Genomic DNA, 22,574 nt, shown 5'->3' with positions numbered 1-22,574 from the left:
CATCCAGGTATATAACAAGTGCTGGTCGTGGCCTGGATACGTAGGACACTAATGCCAGGGTGCATGGGTAACCAGTATCGTAAATTCATTAAAGTGCAGTATGCGTAGCTATTAATTAAATAAATTCATATGCCAAAATGGGCGTTTGCCAATAAAACATCGACTCACATAAAGTAAGTGAAAATAATATGCATACGTAAGATTCACATCAAGCGTGTAAAGAGCAGTAATGGAAAGATAATAATAGAAGAGTTCCATTAAGTTTCGGGTGTGCAGCCGCAAGAAATCTACTTCTTCATCTAATATTTCGGCTGTATAACGTTCAGACTTCTTTAGAGTGAGCCGCAAGACTGCCGCTCCAGGGCTCGCTTCGTCCTACTGTTGTACCGCGCGACTGCGCATGTGGCCACAGATGCAAATGCGCTAGAGACGTTGGTCGGCGGCAGAGACGTGTATAATGCGCGAGTTGTATCTATGAAGGAGACAATTGAAATTCGCTTGACGACGAATCTAACTAATAGAGGTAGTGGTTTCAACATCTACATCCATACTCCGCAAGCCACCTGACGGTGTGTGGCGGAGGGTACCATGAGTACCTCTATCGGTTCTCCCTTCTATTCCAGTCTCGTATTGTTCGTGGAAAGAAGGATTGTCGGTATGATTCTGTGTGGGCTCTAATCTCTCTGATTTTATCTTCATGGTCTCTTCGTGAGATATACGTAGCAGGGAGCAATATACTGCTTGACTCTTCGGTGAAGGTATGTTCTCGAAACTTTAACAAAAGCCCGTACCGAGCTACTGAGCGTCTCTCCTGCAGTCTCTTCCACTGGAGTTTATGTATCATCTCCGTAACGCTTTCGCGATTACTAAATAATCCTGTAAAGAAGCGCGCTGTTCTCCGTTGGATCTTCTCTATCTCTTCTATCAACCCTATCTGGTACGGATCCCACACTGCTGAGCAGTATTCAAGCAGTGGGCGAACAAGCGTACTCTAACCTACTTCCTTTGTTTTCGGATTGCATTTCCTTAGGATTCTTCCAATGAATCTCAGTCTGGCATCTGCTTTACCGACGATCAACTTTATATGATCATTCCATTTTAAATCACTCCTAATGCGTACTCCCAGATAATTTATGGAATTAACTGCTTCCACTTGCTGACCTGCTATTTTGTAGCTAAATGATAAGGGATCTATCTTTCTATGTATTCGCAGCACATTACACTTGTCTACATTGAGATTCAATTGCCATTCCCTGCACCATGCAGGTTTCAATCTTGATAAATCATGGAATCCGGCACTTGCTGTAATAAACTCGCCAAGTCGTCGTCACAGTGCAGCTCACAATGATATTTCGATATGTCAACACAGATCGACTGCGGAGTCATAGATACAACTCGTGCATTATGCACGTCTCTGCCGCCGACCAACGGCTCTGGCGCATTTGCATCTGTGGCCGCATGCGCAGTCGCGCGGTACAACAGTATAAAGGGACGAAGCGAGCACTAGAGCGGCAGTCTTGCGGCTCACTCTGAAGATGGCTGAACGTTATTAAGCCGAAATATTAGAAGAAGAAGGAGATTTCTTACGGCTGCACACCCGAAACTTAATGGAACAGTCTTTGCGCCGCCAAAACCTGAAGATTCACAATAGAAGAGTTGTAGGAAAATTACTTGTATTTTTTCTCAGTTCTGTTGGGGAAAAGTGTTATGAGCCGGTGGAATAATTTGTACCATTCTCTATTTCCACATCTGTGTTGTACATCGTTAATCTACAGAGGAGTGCCGTCAAGACTTGTAGACAGGCCTGCTACTTTGGAAAGAGTTTCTGCAAGCGTAAAGGGACATACGCAGACAGAAGGCAGAAGCGGCGAGCGGCACGCAGTCCCGACGGTGCCTACCTGCGTGGACGGGACACGCGTGACCAGTGTGCACGCGCCAGCCGGCGTTTCTTGGCTCGACGTCTGCCGCTGGCAGCCGTCACACGCCGCGACACGATAATTAGAACCGTCGGAGCGTGCGTCCGCCGAATTTCAAGTCATAGCCACTGTCAGCTGCAGCCTCCACCTGCTGCAGCCGCGTTTCATCTCTTATTCCACGCTGTACTCGCTTCCCCTGACTACTAGCAATCGGACACAGTCCGCAGTCGTAACTTGGGTTATTCCTCCGTTCTAGGAAAACACCGTAACTTACCTCTTTTATCAAGCGCCGCTCGCAGTCGAGTTACAGATTCCGGTCGCAGACTGTGTGCGGCAAGAGCCACTGTCGCCAAGCTTAAGTTTCTCTAACATTTAAGATTACTTGAGGAAGTAATAACTTTCTTGGAACGTACGCTTTTGGAATATTAAGAGATACCTGTACACGGTGCCTGAATTGTGTCTCCCACTGATATCTGCTGGACATTTCGGGGAAGCACTCGCGCAAAATAAACAAACGCTTAATCTTACGTGTGTGCAAAGCTACTTCAGCATTACACTGAAGTGACAAAAGGCATGGGTTACAACCTGATATATTGTCGGACCTCGCTTTGCCCGGTATAGTGCAGCAACTCGACATGGCATGGACTCAACCAGTCGCCGGCCGGGGTGGCCGAGCGGTTCTAGGCGCTACAGTCTGGCATGGATGTGTGTGATGACCTTAGGTTTGTTAGGTTTAAGTAGTTCTAAGTTCTAGAGGACTGATGACCTCAGCTGTTGAGTCCCATAGTGTTCAGAGCCATTTTGAACTCAACCAGTCGTTTTAAGTTCCCCTGCAGAAATACTGAGCCATAATGCCTCTATAGCCGTACATAACATCCACATCTACATGGATACTCAGCAAATCATATTTCAGTGCCTGGCAGAGGGTTCATCGAACCACCTTCACAGTTCTCTATTATTCCAATCTCGTATACCGCGCGTAAAGAACGAACACCTATATCTTGCCGTACGAGCTCTGATTTGCCTTATTTTATCGTGGTGATCGTTTCTCCCTATGTAGGTCGGTGTCAAAATATTTTCGCATTCGGAGGAGAAAGTTGTGGGTGATTGGAATTACGTGAGAAGATTCCGTCGCAACGAAAAACGCCTTCCTTTTAATGATGTCCAGCCCAAATCCTGTATCATTTCTGTGACACTCTCTCCCATATTTCGCGATAATACAAAACGTGCTGCCCTTCCTTTTAGCACTCATGTGGATCACATCACACTCTTCGTTATTTAGGGTCAACTGCCAATTTTCGCACCATTCAGATATCTTTTCTAAATCGTTTTGCATTTTGCTTGAGCGTTGTCCTGCAAAATGCTGGAGAGGTCCTCCAGAGTCATCACTTCTGTTCTTAAAGCTGGGCGAAGGATGTATTCAAAAAATGAACAGCAGGACCTGACCATCATTTTGCAGGACAGTGCTCAAGCACGTACAATGCAAGCTGTTACTGATTTGTTTGACTGGTGGGGTTGCTAAGTGCTATATCACCTACTGCACTCCCCTGACTTAAGGCCTCGTGAGTTCAACTCGATTTCTAAACTGACGGAAACACTTCACGGCATTCGCTTCAGAACAGCTACAAATTCGTCGGGCAATAGACCGCGCCGCTCGAACTGTCAACACAACTGGCACTTCTAAGAGTATCCTACGACTTGCACATCGCTGGCAACGGGTTATACACAATGCTGGTGACTACTTTGAAGGTCAGTAAAACTTTGAAGCACTTATCTGTTTTGTTCGAGCCGTAAATAAACAGCTGCCACTATTAAAGTTGCAACCCTCGTATATGAAATGTAGCTTCTAACGTGCTTATCGTAATGAATGTGATGCAAAATGTGTAGAATACCTGGTCAGATGTAACAGACGGCTTGAAGGCTGTAATCTTGCTATGTTAAATAAAATAAAGTAAATTACGTGTAATCTCTGCGCAAAAAATGTCAGCCGCCCCTTATAAGAGAAGTTTGGTCACTTTTGAGCGCTGTAGATGGTGTAGAATTGGTGGCAGATGTTAATGTGGCCGTCGACCGCAGGCATAAATCACGGCAGTGCAGTGGTATGTAGGCAGTTGGTTGTGTGGAATCAGCGGAACAGCAAGGGCCGAAATGAAACATGATGGAATGATCGGAAAAAGATAACGTGTTTGGACGTGTGCATGATCACGCTGTGGATGTAGTTGCCTGATTGCATAAATGAAGGGAGGGCAAAGAAACTGATGATATAAGCTGCATCGGGACTTTCTGCGGAATCAGCAGCTGCGTGTGAAAGTACGTGTTGGGCCGCGACCCGAACCCGGGATCTCCTGCTCACTACGCTGTTGCGTTAATTACTGCACCCGCTTCTCGGCCCGCGCACATTCCCACCTAGTGCCGGCAGTCCCCGTCCATGTCCTCCGTGCTCGCTAATTTTAGAATGACACTGTTCGTCGAACGTAATTCTTATGGTATGTTGTCTGCTCCAAGGGCCTTGTTTCTAATTACGTTTGTCAGAGCTCTGTTAAATTCTTCTCTCAGTATACTACCTCTCATCTCATCGTTAGCTACTTCCTCGTTGCTTTGCGTAATATTGCTTTCACGTCCACTTCCCTTGTATAACCCGTATACATATACAGGGTGCGTCAAACACACTTTCAAGCGTCATAGAAAATTTATTTCCCGTTCTACAAGGTTAAATTTCTGGAAATGGAAAGCTTTAAGTCCAATTGGAAAAATAAATGTACTTTGCAAATGTGATTAATGTTCAAACTGGTGGCCTTCAGCGTCAATACATTTCTGAGTACGAGTCACCACTGATTCCGTAAATCGTACCAAAGTGTCCAATGAGATTTCTGCGCACACCGCCTGAATCTCATTCCAAAGTGTGTCCAGGTTACGTGGTTTACGTTTGTACACATCTTTTACTGCGAACCATGAGAAGAAATCCAGCGGCGTGAGGTCTGGAGAGCGTGCAGGAAACTCGATTGGTTCAAAAAAAATGGTTCAAATGGCTCTGAGCACTATGGGACTCAACTGCTGAGGTCATAAGTCCCCTAGAACTTAGAACTACTTAAACCTAACTAACCTAAGGACAACACACACATCCATGCCCGAGGCAGGATTCGAACCTGCGACCGTAGCGGTCGCGCGGTTCCAGACTGGAGCGCCAGAACCGCTCGGCCACCAGCGGCCGGCAACTCGATTGGTCGCCTGCGTCCTATCCACTGGCCTGGCACATTGTAATCCAGGTATGCTCGTACGTCCCTATGATAGTGCGGCGGGGCGCCATCTTGCTGGAAATAAAACTCATGACTACCGTATAATGCACGAATGGCAGGGAATATGGAGTCAGCAAGCACTGTTAGGTACGTTTCTCCAGTAACAGTACCTTCAAAGCGGAAAGGCCCAATGAGTCCCCTTGCAGACAAACCACACCACACATTTACACCAGGCAAATTCACAGCCTTTTCAACTGTAATGTGAGGATTATCTTCAGCCCAGTACACACAATTGTGTCCATTGACAGTTCCATTGAGTTTGAATTGGGCTTCTCCGACCAAATTATGCTACCCATAGATCCCAGTTCACGTCTCACCATCTCCTGAACCCATTCACAAAATTCTAACCTTCGATATGGATCGTCGTCACTTAGCTGTTGCACCAGCCTTGGAATGTATACACGAAACTTGCCTTTCTTCAGAATGCGTAGCACACTACTAGCATTACTCTCACATGCCGCTTGCCTTGAAGATTTTTGAGGCGAACGCTGAAACAGTTCCAAGACCGCAGTTGTGGAATCATCACTTGTAGCTGTACGAGGTCGCCCTGATCGACATTTATGCACATCACACACTGTTCCATGAATTTCGAATTTCTTTCGTAGACGTGTAATTGTTAACCTTGATGGTGGTTCTGTACCATACTCACTTCTTCACTGTCTTCGAACCGCAGCTACATTCTCAAACTTCCAGTACCACTTAATTATCTGCTTCCGCGCTTCAAAGCTCAAACGCACGTCCGCTGTGTTGCAGTTTCTCCAGTAACAGGCTGCCACCTGTTGAAGAAAACATAACATTACTTTCTCATAGATATTTAACCTTGTAGAACGGGAAATATATTGTCTATGATAGTTCAAAGTGTGTATACATTTTTATGACGCACCCTGTATGTATATTTTCCTTCCACATTTCAGCTTTCCCTTATTTGTTTAGTACCGACCTGCCATCTGAGCTCTTGACATTCATTCAGCTGCTCCACTAGTCAGCCTGTTTTCGTCATAGGCGGTAGCGCGTCTGTACCGTACCACAGAATTCCAAAGGCAGATTTTCTGTCTTACAGGGTCCAGAGTGAGCAGATTACTTAATAAATATAATGGTATTGTCCACACAAAGAGACCTTCAAATTTTGTCGTTGGAGATTTCTTACTTCCATCTCGTGTAGAAAAAATTTCTGCGTTAGAATAGCGTGAATAGTATAGAGCACGGGTTCTTTGTGTCACCGGCACGGATATGATATATTCACGTCCGTCGCTGGAGTCTCTATGTATTCCATTGCGGTTGGTTGTAGAGGAACACGAGTGGGCAGCTTTTCGCTTGGACAAACACAGGACAGGAAAGCGGCGCCAGTAGAGGCGCGCACAAAATTAATTTGGAGGGCAGATTAAACAAGCGGGCGGTACGTGTTCCCCGAAGCGCAAACAACGCCCGACTGCCTCGCCACGGCTCGCAGTGGCGCAGGTCATAGCTCAGTCCCTGGTTGTAGCCGACCGTGTTCTTTTCAAAAACGTGGGGCTCATAGAGGATCTCAGGTGACACGCAGCGACTGGAGGAATTTGCAGACAAATGGAATGAAGGCGATGTGGGCCCCGTACGGCGTAATTAGCAGTTGTACGAGCCACTGCAGTTCATTTCAAGGGTACCGTGTAACATACGAAACTACGAGAAGTATCCAGATTCGTGTTTTGACGTGACTGACGTTTTCAACGGAGCATATACGCCGCTAAAGAGGACAGAATTTCACTCCCAGCCAAAGTGGCGAGAGAAATTTCGTATGTTGGTATCGAGAGAGGTGTACCAGAGGTTGAAGACAGCATTCGATAGCACAGCGGTACAAAATCCTGTCCGGCCACCCAGTTTTAGATTTTTTTTAATTCAGTGGAACCTATACAGCAAAATCTACCACGGGTCCTTTGAAAAATGTCCATGCGCTCTGTGTGTAGTGACCTCACTGTCGACGATACGTGAAAGTGTAATCTTTCGTCTGATGACGAGAACATGTTAATAGTTTCAAATAGTTCCTGTTCTCGAAGTTAGTAAAATAAACGGATTATGACGGGGTATCTAGGACGGCTTGTAGTGGACGCACATTCTCTGTCGGGAAGGGATGTGGATGCAGGAGAAGAAGGCAGCTCGTGGATAAAACGAACTCTTAATTACGAGGTGCCGCGCTAGCAGTGTATTTAACACTAAATTCTTCTAGAATCTTCATATGGAAATTATGCTCTGAGCCCCACCTTTTCTAACTCCGACTTTTGCTGTTGCACATGGATTAAGAAGAAACTCGAACTGACTGTAATCGACCCTGCAAGTGGAGTAGAAAAGAGTTTGTCACCTGCAATAATTTAATTTGATAGAAATTAATTTGATAAAGGAAAGTTTCATTAACGTAGTGAGGAATTGAAAGGGTTGCTCTACCGATCTACAGAATGAAAGTTCTGTCCAAAATAACAATTTGATTTATCATGACTAAACTCAAAATAATAAACAAAACACATGAAACATTTACAATGCGTCAAATTGGACACTCAAATAAATGCTGTGAAGGTGAAGTTGTCCATAAACTAGCTTGTGACATTTATGACCAAGTGGTATGTGGAGCCAATTCCTTGCAACTCAAATCTTCAGAGAAACACCCAGACAACCCAACATTAATTGCTGCTGCAGTAGTGAGAACTCAGACAATGAACGCCCAAGACAGAACCACGTTAGAAAAGACGAACAGGCGCGCTCTGCTGAGCTCTGATTATCACATAGAAAAGTTCCGTAATCTGCCGGTGCTGCGGACATACATTACCAAGCTGTCTTCTTAACTGCAAGGACACGATCTGGCGTACCAGAGGTGATGGCTGGTTGCTTCGACGTCCCGTCATGGTGATAATAATGTCGCGAGTATAGCCCGAAACAAATTATCGTGGTCTCGTGTTCCAGACTAAAGACTTCCTAACAACACAAATGCGTAAGGTACGCCACAAAATCACTTACAGTGATCGATTTTAACAAGCGAAGTCACACAGTAACTTCTATACAGTCAACTTAAGCCAAAACTGCTCAAGACGGACAACATAGGCCGCTTGTATGCAGAATGCTCAGTTGCCAACTGTACTCGGAAAGTTACGTTGAAGTCGAAACTTCAGCAAGTTCGTCAAACAGTTACAATGAAATTAATGTATATTAGACAGCCAACGGAAGGCAGGCTGTCCAGAGCAGCGAGAGCTCAGTCTTGTAACCTACTCCGACCGAAAGGCGAGAGCCGACTCTACCAAGAGCACCCGTACAAGCCGAACACAGAACATTACCGCCCCCACCACAGTGGCCGTGGTTAAACGTTCCAATCAGCAACTTGAAAACCGGCGGAAAATTCCACTCTATTGCCGAAGCACTGCCATTCCACCAATGGAGATAGTTGGCGCCAATTTCTGCGCCGATTTTGCTACGTCGCGGAGCTATCTCCTGAGCAAGCCAAACACAGTTACGATTTTGCAGAAAACGCAGAAATTTGTCCGCCAAGACTGCCTGGGAACACAAGTCATTCCCACGCCTCCCTGGAGCCCGTCAGAAAGTGTTTTCACTAAGTTTCTGCGAAGTAACGGAATCTCTAACCCCATTCGCTCCTTCAGGCCCCTGTGGGCGTGTCGCCCCCGCTCTTATGACAATGTCGGCGTCTGGACAGCATCCACTCGACTTCCTCACACCCCCCTCACACCCGTCTGCATAACCCTTTCAAGATCAGCAGAACCCGCCTGTCACTGGACCACCCGGGTGACGAGAGACGCTACGTGGGAAGTCCGCGTGTGAAGGAATAGCAACTTTTCACCGCATGCAGTTAGAAAGGAAAATATTCATATCTTCTTACTTCTCAATACTAGCCTTGTAATAACCATATGACCATACTCGGCTATACTTTCCCAAATCGAATTACTCAGAGTAAGATATAAATATGAGAGGGGGCAAGTCACTGTGTGCATCAGAGGGGGCAAGTCACAGTGTGCATCGTAAAGGCATGCCACCTCTCATAATCACTGTTTATTTACAATCGTCAGTCATCGACGCCGCTAACGGTGATCCCTTACGAACGTAGCGACTGCACCGACACGGCGTCTCCCGGTGTGTTGACCTCCAAGTATCTCCTGGTGTGTTGACCTTCCAGTAGCATGGGCCACGCGTCGCCACTGAAGCTGGTGTGTCAGGCGAAGTCTCGTTTACCGGTCCGTAGCTGAACGGCTCGGCGTCAGCTGCTGTCACTGCGAATACAGCACACTTCATCTCGTCCCAGTGGCACAGAGAGAAGGCGTCCTCCGTTAGAATCTCGACGAACGTGGGTACGACTGGACCCCAGAGAAGTAGTTTTGTGAAGCTGGCAGAGTGCTGAGCTGCCTGAGATCCCGGAGAGTCAGATGGCGGACTGAGGCTCGAGGCCTGTCGATGATGGTAATGGCAGCGTCATCGGAATCACGGTGATTGGCCAGACTGAACGTCATATTTCTGACCAGCTGTTCGAAGATGAGGGAATGACCATGAGGGTCTAAATGCACTATGTGGAACTGAAGCCGCCGTGTTTCTATGTCCCTTAAATGCATCTCGAACAGGAACCGGTGACCTAGCCTTGGCTTTTGCTACAACATGGTGGGTGCAACTGCAGAAACTTCCTGAAGGTTGGTCAGTATACCCGGTCGTCGACTCGCGGTGGATAGGCAGCACGGAGCGCCTTCCTCCTGCGACTGTAGGCAGGTCAACGACTGCGATTGGTAGAGACAGTTGTGAATGTCCGAGATTCGGTACCTGACTCCGGTTGCGGTTCGTTCTGTTACGGAATGTTTTAGTTCCGTGAGGTCGGCAGCAAAACAAATTTTCCGACTGACATCAGTCTGCCGCACTGGCTGTCGTTAGCTGAATTAAGATATCGTTGCATTTTGGATTGTCCAAAACCACTTTCAAATGTGTAACAACTTTCAAATGTCTGAAATTCATACGAGATGTTACACGGTTAAGCATAATTATAAATCAACTATTGGTTTCGTAGTTGGTAGAATGAAAGCTAATTAAAATAAAAAGAGGATGTATATTGTATAACGCGTCAAACGGACACATTTTGCTTACAGTCAGAGCTTTCGTATAGTCATACATAGTTATGACGAAAATTTTCGCCATAACCAAGTATATCGCCTACTCCTTCAAAACGAAAGGATGTTATTATCAAGAGAATTGCAAATTGCTTGATTCGAAAAATAAACCAAGTATTTAAAATAAAGATGTTGGTTTCCGTTTTCTTGGTTTGTTGTTACTTTTACTATTTATTGAGTTTTACTGAGAAGCTCGACTTCTGTTTGGAATTAAAAGTATAAATGTTTCTTGTCCGATTTTTCTTCTCAATTTTTGAACTCATCTTATTTCGCTTACTGCGTTCCATCGCACCGCACAACACTGTTCTCGCCGCGCGGAGTAGCCGTGCGGACTAAGGCGCCTTGCCACGGTTCGCGCGGCTCCTCCCGTTGGAGGTTCGAGTACTCCCTTGGGCATGTGTGTGTGTGTGTGTGTGTGTGTGTGTTTTGCCCTTAGCGTCAGTTAGTTTAAGTTAGATTAAATAGCATGTAAGCCGAGGGACTCATGACGTTAGCAGTTTGGTCCCATAGGAACTTAAAAAATAAAACAAAAACACTGTTGTCCTCCCTTTTTACAAGCTACCAGTCAGGCGCGATACTTGTCTTTCCCATGCGCCCGTCGAAACCCCCCACCCCACTCGCTCGCAGCCCCCCCCCCTCTCTCTCTCTCTCACACACACACACACACACACACACACACACACGATTTTTCAGCACCATCATCTTATTAAAAATGAATGTACTGTGTCACCCATCTTGAAAATTGTTCTTACGAATGTGAAGCTGCAATGAAACTTGGAGAATGAATGGCACCGAGAACGGCTAGATTGGTGCCACATTTTCTTTATCTGTATTGCGAAGAAAATCTTGGTTTGCTTCATTTGTGCAGGTCGAGGTAAGTTTGACTACGGTTTCATGAACTGTTGCTGTCTGCTGAGCAGTTGCTGCAGTGGTGTTATTATTTCCTGTATCGGTTCTCAGTGGCAACGTCCGTGACGCATGCTCGCCCCAGATGGAACGTTATAAGGAGCAAGTGGTATGAAATGACACTGACGTCCTGCTTTGTGTTGGTTGTTGCAGATGGAGGACGAGGGCAACCATGGCAACGACGAGACGCGCTGCTTCATCCTGTCGACGCTGGCGGCGCTGCACACGTCCCGCGTGTGCTGCATCTTGTGCCAGGCGTCTCTGCCCGTGTTCGACCGCTACCCCCTCATCGACGGTACCTTCTTCCTCAGCCCGCGGCAGCACGCCAGGTTCTGCATACAGGTGGGTAGCCCGCAGCTGGCGACCTTTCTCCATATAGTGTCTCACCTGCTGAGCTGCCAGGTTCTTGTACAGCGCCATGCTGATCGTATCTCTACCTGCTATGCCAGAAACGAGATTCTCACAGTGGTTGATAATTAAGTGTTTGATGCTGGCCACATCTGGTTCATAGATGAAAAACACTTCCACCTAAATGTATTTGTGAATAAAGAAAACAGGCGATTTCAGGGTTCCGAAAATCCCTATTCGTATGAACCGAAACTGCTGCATTCTCCTAAAAGTTACTATTTGGGCATCTGTATACAGCAGAGGCATTTTTCGGCCATTTTTGCATACGAGAATCGATAAATAGCGAACGAACGAACAGTTTGTCGCCACACAACAAGCGTTTCGACCACATAACACCGAACAGGTGTTTCGCTTGCTTGATGAGTGGTAAGGTTAAAGAGTACGTTGGGTTATCCAAAATTTACTGGCACGTGGGTTGGCCTCCGTAGACTGCATTTTGTGGGGCATGTTGAAAGACGCTGTCTATCGGAACTGTCTCACCCGCTGAACGAGCTTCAATCGTCGATCTGTGTGGCATCTGAAACCATTTCCGTCGAGACAAAATAAGTGCCACCTCGCTACTGCGAGCGGTATAATTGTAAGAAGATCGTGATGTGGTTACAAAAAAATGCTTGTGGAGAACGAGTTATTTATGCATGCTGATGCGAGCTGTACAGTGTAAAGCACCGTCTCATAACGGCTTTTGTGAATACTATTTGAAACTAATGTATAAAATACTTCCCTTTTTTAGAGTAAATACACTGTTTGTTGCATTCTTCTATCGATGTTTGTTTACGCGTAGCTGAATTTTAAAATCAGGAAGTCCTTTGTTGGACACCCTACGCCTAAGGGCGGCTAAATCATATATGAAGTCTTTTATTGTTATCTGATATATTATTGGCGTAATTTATACAGGGTGTTCTAAATTTCGCTTACTAACTTCTGGGGCCTAAAGGGGACTGATTAGATAATATATTGAATTGGAACTCATATCCGGAAACGCACCGTTTCCGTGCTATAACCATGTGAAAACACGTTGGTAACGCGACCTTTTTTATAAGGAATTTATGAGGCGTGACCCAGTACATCACTTGTTTTGCAATTACACTCGCCTATAACGAAAGCAACAAAAAGGAAACTAATCGATTTCACAAACACTGTTTTTTACAGTTAAACCGTTTTTGTCCTTTTCAAAAGGATTGTTAGCATTCTGATCCAGTACACATAAGGTTCCATGTGACCACCACCAGGTCCATTGCACACATTATACCTATGTATGATGTTGTGGTACATACCCACAGCTCGTGTCGCTAGATCTTCTGTCTCTATACCAATCTCATAAACCAAACTCTTCATTCTACCCCAGAGGAAAAGTCCTGTGAAGTCATATTAGGGGCTCGTGGAGGCCCTGCGATTGGACCACCTCGGTCTATCCGTCTGTGTCCGAATCGTTGGTGCATATGTCCCCGAATATGACGTGAAAAGTGAACGGATGCGCCATTGCGTTGAAATCACATGTCTTGACGGATTTGCACAGCATCCAACAACACGCCAACTAGATGGAACCCCGTGAGCTTGGGTTTAAGCATGTACGGTGACCACCCAGAATACCTGCCCATTTATACAAAATCTGCCTTGTAATCCCTGGACATGCGTGACATGTGGGTTTTCGTCTGCCCAGATATGGCTGTTTCGAGAATTGAGAACACAGTCCATAGTAAATTTGCATGCGGCTGTGAAGAGAATGTACTGTGGAAATACCAGGGGCTCGTTGATGCAGCGGCGCAGAAACTGCATACATAACTCAACGCGTGGTGCAAAGTCGGCTGCCTTGAGTAACTGTATCCTTTGGAGGTGGTATGGATGTGCTCATGCGGAACATACCTGACGGTGCTGGGAGCAACACACATTGCACGTGCAATTGCTCGTGTACTCGTTGGCGGGTTCTCTTCGACATGATACATTACCGCCTCTTCCTATTCGGGTGTGCGGCGTCACCTTGGAGCACAACAGTCACGCCTGCTGACGGTGAAGATACCTCTTCTCGAAGCCATAGCGTAATTGTGGCGGAAAGGGCAAGCGGTGGAGTCGGACGTTGAGGATAATGGTCTTAATGAAAATGACGGGCAGCTCTACCATTATCGTGAGCTTGACCATGTAGAAGGTTCATGCCGGTGTATTGTGCAACCGCGTACTCAACCAACTTCCTTTAACACTCACAGACACGTAAAGGAGGTTCGAACCAGGCCAGAGAGATATGATAGACGTCAAATAGCATCAGCTGATCTGACTTAAGCACCCACCATCATGACTACCCTGTTGCATATCTGTGTAGCAAACACGTTTTCAAACAGTTGTAGCGCGGAATCGGTACGCTTCCGGACATGGGTTCCAATTCTAAATATTGTGCACTCGGCCCCTCTACATGTCCTAGAAGTTTATGAGGAGAATTTTATAGCCCCCTGTGTAATAAATGCTGTTAAAGTTATGTTTTCGCCAGCGATGTTATTGTGCTTGTGACAGGTGAAGGTGGAGGGCCGCACGCAGTACCTGTCGGCGGTGTGCATGGCATGTCTCGAGGGCTGGGGTCCCGGACGCGGCATCCGTTGCCGCTTCTGCGGCACCGCCTGGGACGGCTCCTCGCTCGTGCTGGGCACCATGTACTCTTACGACATTTTCGCCGCCATGCACTGCTGCATCGAGCGCTCCAAGGTCAGTAGTGCTGGCAGCCCATCTGTGCTGCTCTAGCTCAAAGCATAGTCGTGATTTGACAAACAAAATATGTTCACTACAATTCTTGTTATACAGGATGTTTCGTGTAGAGTGCGCACAAAATTACTTTTTCCCGTACCTGCGCAGACGACATCTTTGAGGCGAAAGGGGGGGGGGGGTGCAATGTTAATGGTGGGGCTCCCGTTGTGTGTGGTGGCGACCGCGCCGCAGGGGAGGTGCAAACTATCCTTTCAGCGGGTTATGCCAGTTTAATCAACAGTTGTCTCAGACTAGAGTACTAAATAAGAAAATCAGCGCAGAAACAACTGAGACAGCCGCATCTATCGGAAGAAGTTCACAATTCAGCAAGCGACAGAAAACTAAGACGGGGTGGACTCGACAATTGGCGAGAAAGTGAATATTTTTCTGCGCAGGTGCCAAGTAGCTTCTTGCGACCTGTACGATGCAAGCGCTGTGTCTCATGTCGCATGGAAACCAATGCCGCATACGCTCCAGCCCGTTCTTCGCAATGTGGCAAATGCCGCTTCAGTTTCATCCAAAGTGGACTAGTTACCGAGCGGCCTTGGTAAGAAGACCGCGAAAATGGATGAGCCATTTACCATTTTAAACTTACATGTCAGTAGTATTTGCTCACTGAGCTGAGCAGAAACTTCTAAAAAATGGTTCAAATGGCTCTGAGCACTATGCGACTTAACTGCTGAGGTCATCAGTCGCCTAGAACTTAGAACTAATTAAACCTAAGGACATCACACACATCCATGCCCGAGGCAGGATTCGAACTTGCGACCGTAGCGGTCGCTCGGCTCCAGACTGTAGCGCCTATAATCGCACGGCCACTCCGGCCGGCAGCAGAAACTTCTAATTAATAGTTCTCATCATCAGAACATCTTTAATATTGTCATATGGATGCATTGACGTAAGCGCTCTTGGTTTGCCCATCACGAACCAGCGGTACATCTTTTTATTAATTGTTAGTTTTCTGAAAAAAAAAACCACTTATCAGATGGTTTGGTTGGTAGAATGATATTACCCCAGTTATTCATGGCACATTAATTGCTCACCACACTCCTTGTACCATATTAAGCATTGACGTAAACGCTCTTGGTTTGCCCATCACGAAACAGCAGTACATCTTTTTATTAATTGTTAGTTTTCTGAAGAAAAGAACACTTATCAGATGGTTTGGTTGGTAGAATGATATTACCCCAGTTATCCGTGGCACATTAATTGCTCACCACACTCCTTGTACCATATTAAGCAAAGGTACTTCATATATCGGACAATAATTTTCAGAAACGCAACACTGCTTGTTCTCGGACTCTTATAAAGCAGCCATGCTTCATCAGAGAAAAAGAGCGTTTCACGCTCAATCTATCGTTCACGCAAAGGCTGTAACAACCAGTTGCAACATTGGTATCGAGCAACTCTACCAGGATTGGTCGGTCGATACTACACCGGTGCTTTGTGAGGTTTCAGTTGGAGTTTGTGCACAACACTGTGACTAGTTGCTACTGAAACATCAGTCGGAGCGTTAAATGACGCAAAGCATTTTCTAGGGCGTCTTTACCTAACTAGTCGTATTTTGACTAAACCAATATGCAACCTGCTAAATTCCGAAGAAGGGCCAGAGTGCTATGTGACGTTTAGTGCATCATCTGTATTCGTTCCCACTCAATGCTGCACACAGCGCACCCGTCATAGGTGAACACCCTGTAATAGGCAGAAAAGGGGTACGCAAACATCACCATCGTCGCACCTGAGGTAGTCCAATGTCTTTTGTGCTGTTCAGTTAATTTTCCCGCCATCTGACCTGTCTCTGGATTTCAAGAGATAAAAAAGATTTCGACAACATCTAATGCAAAATGGGTATAGCAAAAGCTCATAATACATGGAACCGTGTAGATGGGAGCCTGTCCAGCACTGAATATAGGCTGCGATTGTTGTTGTTACTGATGGTGAAGATGATGATGGTCAGTCTCTTGAAGAGTATTCGTCGTGGACGTAACCACTCGTATTTCGAAAACCAGAAAGGCCACCAAAACCACCATGTAGATGGACTGCCTTCTGCAGAATAGCGACATGTCCTTATTGAAATTCAAGGATGCGACTACCCGCCACTTCAGTGCCTGGCCACGGGAAGAATGTGTCCGTTTTTACACAGGTACTGCAGTACAAGGGAGGACAGAATTTGTAGTGCTTATGTGTACAATATGTAGCCAATTTGTGGATATACAGGGTGCAAAATTTCGAACACACAGCTGCCCCATCTGACAGAATCATTGATTCTAACCCGATTGGACATCGAGTCCAAGTGAGGTTGGATGAAAATTACGGGTAAATCATTATGTATTATTACTACCTTATCTTCCCCCCTACGGCTCAAACACGCGAATACAGCAAAACTGGAGATATCGGGTTTTGTTCCGGCGCTCCTCAATTCATCAGTCTCAATAGACAGTAAAGGATGATGTATCAGTCGCTCGACAACCAACGACCAGACGTTTTCACTGGGCGAGGGATCTGGAGAATGAGCTGACGAGGGTAGCAGTGGAACATCCTCTGTATCGAAGTAGGTTATGACAACACGGGACACATGTAGTCATGCCTTATTTTGTTAAAGGATAGGGTCATGGAGACCTCAAAGATACGGCAGAGCGACTGGCTTTAACACGCCAGAAATGTGACGACTGTTGTACAAATTACCGGCCATGATAACCAAAAGTGATCGTGTTGTGTACCCAGTGGTTGGGGTTGGGTTGTTTGGGGAAGGAGACCAGACAGCGAGGTCATCGGTCTCATCGGATTAGGGAAGGACGGGGAAGGAAATCGGCCGTGCCCTTTGAAAGGAACCATCCCGGCATTTGCCTGGAGCGATTTAGGGAAATCACGGAAAGCCTAAATCAGGATGGCCGGACGCGGGATTGAACCGTCGTCCTCCCGAATGCGAGTCCAGTGTCTAACCACTGCGCCACCTCGCTCGGTGTACCCAGTGGTACTCTATAACATCATGTCAGATGCTGGGCACATTTGAGGATGATGAATGTACTCTAGCAACGTTCGATCTTTTCGAAGACTTCAGAATGGAGATGTCCATGGTAATATTATGCGCGGAATCAGGAATGGTCTGAAAAGACGGTGGGGTGCGTCTACTGTCAGTGTACCTCTGTTTACTGCTGTCGCGTCAAGAGAAGCCGCAGTATTGGTTGACGTGCTGACAGTCCGCCATGGTGCTACAGCAGGCGTCATACTGTCATTGTAGCTACTTACCCTGTTGCAGACAAGCCCATTTACTGATTGAAGGTCCACGGCGCGGGTGTACGATCCTGTTCCGGTGAACTAGTGATTGTCCACCAGCTAATCACATGTGGCTGTTGAGTTCGTGCATGGCGTTAAGTACGACCTTCCTGAACCCATCGATTCTATATTGTCATATCTGTCATGAGTTCCCGACCATTGTGAGCAGCAGTATTGCGAAACGATAAACCACAGTCTCAGTAGACCGTGATCCAGCTTCCGCACTGTGGACGAAAAGTAGACGAAAAGTAACACGATCTTCTCACAGATTAACATACATTCTTACGAAATTTTCTTATGTACACAAAGTAAATGACGATACTCAGACGTAATTTATACAGTTTCAATGAAATGGTAAATTATTTGCATATCCAAGTACGTATTACATTTCAGATTTACATTTATACTCCGCAAGCCACCCAACGGTGTGTGGCGGAGGGCACTTTACGTGCCAATGTCATTACCTCCCTTTCCTGTTCCAGTCGCGTGTGGTTCGCGGGAAGAACGCCTGCCGGAAAGCCTGCGTGCGCGCTCGAATCTCTCTAATTTTACATTCGTGATCTCGGGAGGTATAAGTAGGGGGAAGCAATATTTCGATACCTCATCCAGAAACGCACCCTCTCGAAACCTGGAAAGCAAGCTACACCGCGATGCAGAGCGCCTCTCTTGCAGAGTGTGCCACTTGAGTTTGCGAAACGTCTCCCTAACGCTATCACGCTTACCAAATAACCCTGTGACGAAACGCGCCGCTCTTCTTTGGATCTTCTCCATCTCCTCTGTCAACCCGACCTGGTACTATACTCAAGTATAGGTCGAACGAGTGTTTTGTAAGCCACCTCCTTTGTTGATGGACTACATTTTCTAAGGACTCTCCCAATGAATCTCAACCTGGCACCCGCCTTAACCAACAATTAATTTTATATGATCATTCCACTTCAAATCGTTCCGTACGCATAGTCCCAAATATTTTACAGAAGTAACTTCTACCAGTGTTTGTTCCGCTATCATATAATTATACAATAAAGGATCCTTCTTTTTATGTATTCGCAATACATTACATTTGTCTGTGTTAAGGGTCAGTTGCCACTCCCTGCACCAAGTGCCTATCCGCTGCAGATCTTCCTGGATTTCGCTGCAATTTTCTAATGCTGCAACTTCTGTACTACAGCATCATCCGCGCAAAGCCGCATGGATCTTGACAATTTCGCGTTTGTTGCTTTCGTAGTGTTACAGTTTTAATGGGCAGCTGTGTACTTTGCGCCAGAACCCAGCGGAAATTGCAAGTGATGCGAGACCTGAGTACCTCAGGCACTGTGGGTAAACACAGCGCGACGGCAGCCAGCGAGTCCCAGGCGGACAGGCCACAAGGCATGTCTGCAGGCGCTGCGGTCTGCAGCCACTTGCTGCAGCGGCGAGGCGACTCCTGGCGTTGTTAGGCGCCCTAATCGGTTTGGCGGCGGCGCGCACCGGCTAATTGCCGGCTGCCGCTTTATGTTCCCTGAAATTGGCGCGCAGCCTCCGCCCTCTGCCCTGCCTGACGCTCTCTGCTGTCAACGGCGCTGCGCAGCTTAAACCGTGCTTATTGCGCCAGTTGCATGTAATACCTTTACCTGTTTCCCCCATGTCGCACCTTTCCGGTGGCGTTATTTAGACGAAAATGAGAACATTAAAGCGGATAGGTACTGGTGTGCTAACTCTTGGAGTTGTGCCAACAGAAATGGAAAGTGTCACACCACGAAGACTAGCGCCATATTTATCACACTGTTTGGAGGTGTTCATATAACATACGGGACATTATTGATTAAATTTTCATTCTACGTGGAACTGATATCAGTTGTCAGCATCAGTATGAGGTGTGGTTCCTCATGGGCACGATAGAAGTATGTTGTGTCCAGAAGGAGATGTTCACTCTGCAGCGGAGTGTGCGCTGATATGAAACTTCCTGGCAGATTAAAACTGTGTACCGGACCGAGACTCGAACTCGGGAGCTTTGCCTTTCGCGGGCAAGTGCTCTACCATCTGAGCTACCCAAGCACGACTCACGCCCCGTCCTCACAGCCTTACTTCTGCCAGTACCTCCAAACTGGAAAGGTAGGAGACGAGGTACTGGCAGAAGTAAGGCTGTGAGGACGGGGCGTGAGTCGTGCTTGGGTAGCTCAGATGGTAGAGCACTTGCCCGCAAAAGGCAAAGGTCCCGAGTTTGAGGCTCGATCCGGCACACAGTTTTAATCTGCCAGGAAGTTTCAAGTATGTTGTGATTTGGAAGCAAACAATCATATAGAAGAATGTAAGACTGCAGAGTGAATAAAAAGTTCTTAGGCTTCCTGCCGCCTCAAGTGATCAAAAGTACACAAGCTGTCGGCCAAACAAGCCTTGGCCATTGGCAAATGGTATGGCTGCCAGTGGGCTGCTAGTACGTCCGTATGCACGTTAGCTGCTGACTCTGATATCACTGAGGCGGCATCACCACATACATTGACTCGGGCTTCGATTTGCCGCCGGCCTGGGTGGCCGTCCGGTTCTAGGCGCTACAGTGTGGAACCGCGAGACCGCTACGGGCGCAGGTTCGAATCCTGCCTCGGGCATGGATGTGTGTGTTGTCCTTAGGTTAGTTAGGTTTAAGTAGTTCTAACTTCTATAGGACTGATGACCTTAGAAGTTAAGTCCCATAGTGTTCAGAGCCATTTGAACCATTCGATTTGCCTGCTTCAACCGCACTGTCGCTGGATCGTATGCCGCGTTGCGCAGCGGGCCGCCGTCTCTATTAAAGGCGTTATCACTAATTTTTATTACAATGGCTTCTTTCATTAAACATTCCCAGAAGTCGTTAGTGCCAGCCATGGCATAGCTTTCGTCAAATTTGACACGGGTGCAATGTTGGCACTTCAGAAAGGACTTTGCACTTTCGCCACGGGACATTCCTGCTAGTTAAAAAATGTAGCCTCGAACAGGCAGCCCGCAAGCTCGCAAGTCAAGCAACGGACGAAATACGAGGTGCATTCAAGTTCTAAGGCCTCCGATTTTTTTTCTCCGGACTCGAAAGATATAGCATCATGCGCATTCTTTAAAAATGAGGCCGCGTTCATTGTCAATACGTCCCAGAGATGGCAGCACCGTATGGCAGATGGAATTTTACCACTAGCGGCGAGAATGAGAACTGTTTTAAATACTTAAAATGGCGACGTTTTCCTTACTTGAACAGCGTGCAATCATTCGTTTTCTGAATTTGCGTGGTGTGAAACCAATTGAAATTCATCGACAGTTGAAGGAGACTTGTGGTGATGGAGTTATGGATGTGTCGAAAGTGTGTTTGTGGGTGCGACAGTTTAATGAAGGCAGAACATCGTGTGACAACAAACCGAAACAACCTCGGGCTCGCAGAAGCCGGTCTGACGACATGATCAAGAAAGTGGAGAGAATTGTTTTGGGGGATCGCTGAATGACTGTTGAACAGATCGCCTCCAGAGTTGGCATTTCTGTGGGTTCTGTGTACACAATCCTGCATGACGACCTGAAAATGCGAAAAGTGTCATCCAGGTGGGTGCCACGAATGCTGACGGACGACCACACGGCTGCCCGTGTGGCACGTTGCCAAGTAATGTTGAAGTGCAACGACAGCAGGAATGGGACTTTCTTTTCGTCGGTTGTGACAATGGATGAGACGTGGATGCCATTTTTCAATCCAGAAACAAAGCGCCAGTCAGCTCAATGGAAGCACACAGATTCACCGCCACCAAAAAAATTTCGGGTAACCGCCAGTGCTGAAAAAATGATGGTGTCCATGTTCTGGGACAGCGAGGGCGTAATCCTTACCAATTGCGTTCCAAAGGGCACTACGGTAACAGGTGCATCCTACGAAAATGTTTTGAAGAACAAATTCCTTCCTGCACTGCAACAAAAACGTCCGGGAAGGGCTGCGCATGTGCTGTTTCACTAAGACAACGCACCCGCACATCGAGCTAACATTACGCAACAGTTTCTTCGTGATAACAACTTTGAAATGATTCCTCATGCTCCATACTCACCTGACCTGGCTCCTAGTGACTTTTGGCTTTTTTCAACAATGAAAGACACTCTCCGTGGCCGCACATTCACCAGCCGTGCTGCTATTGCCTCAGCGATTTTCCAGTGGTCAAAACAGACTCCTAAAGAAGCCTTCGCTGCTGCCATGGAATCATGGCGTCAGCGTTGTGAAAAATGTGTACGTCTGCAGGGCGATTACGTCGAGAAGTAACGCCAGTTTCATCGATTTCGGGTGAGTAGTTAATTAGAAAAAAAATCGGAGGCCTTAGAACTTGAATGCACCTCGTATAACGTAATACCATCAGTTTTCGCACGAAAGCAGAGCTACCAGCTCATGACCTAGGCTGAGCGCAATGGCCAGCGCACACTACGCCAAGATGAAAGCATTGTGGCCCTTCCTGCTGAAAAGGGCATCGCAGCAGTGATTGTGGAATACGCGGACTACGATCCGCAGGCCTGTGCGCTATTGGACAAAGATACTCAGCAGGATCTCTCACGCGACCCAACATCGAGAATGATAAGGAAGGAAACTAAGCTTCTCAAGCTGTCTTCGGTGGAAGACAATGTGATCAAGAAAGGCGTCTAGAGCACCTAATGCTTATGCTTCACCGAAGATCTGCAAGGACCGGACGCCATTCCGCCTCATTGTATCCACCACTGTTTCACCAGCATACAGACTGCCGAGGTATTTGGCGAGTCTCCTTGCTCCACTTATGGGATACTGTGAACATGGTATTCAAAGCTCAGTCGATTGTATCAGCCGGATTAACAGTCGTCAATATATTGATGGAGAGATTGGTCAGTTTTGTTGTGGTAACGCTGTTTACGAATGTGCCTATCAAAAATTCTTTGGACCTAGTATCCCATTCCCTTGTGACCGACTTCGTCGAGATATTTAG

General features: G+C 46.8%; 1 protein-coding gene across 1 annotated transcript in view; it reads left to right on the top strand.

The window, feature by feature from the left end:
* Positions 1 to 22,574, top strand: part of LOC126246219 (headcase protein-like) — a 758,320-nt gene that overhangs the window by 724,859 nt on the left and 10,887 nt on the right. The window contains exons 3-4 of the mRNA XM_049948378.1: positions 11,392 to 11,580; positions 14,149 to 14,337. Of these exons, the coding sequence (XP_049804335.1) occupies positions 11,392 to 11,580; positions 14,149 to 14,337 (378 nt within the window). The remainder of the gene's footprint in view (positions 1 to 11,391; positions 11,581 to 14,148; positions 14,338 to 22,574) is intronic.

This window comes from Schistocerca nitens, chromosome 1 (genome assembly GCF_023898315.1).
Source record: "Schistocerca nitens isolate TAMUIC-IGC-003100 chromosome 1, iqSchNite1.1, whole genome shotgun sequence".
Taxonomy (NCBI): Eukaryota; Metazoa; Arthropoda; class Insecta; order Orthoptera; family Acrididae; genus Schistocerca; species Schistocerca nitens.
This window is presented reverse-complemented; position numbering and strand designations above follow the sequence as displayed.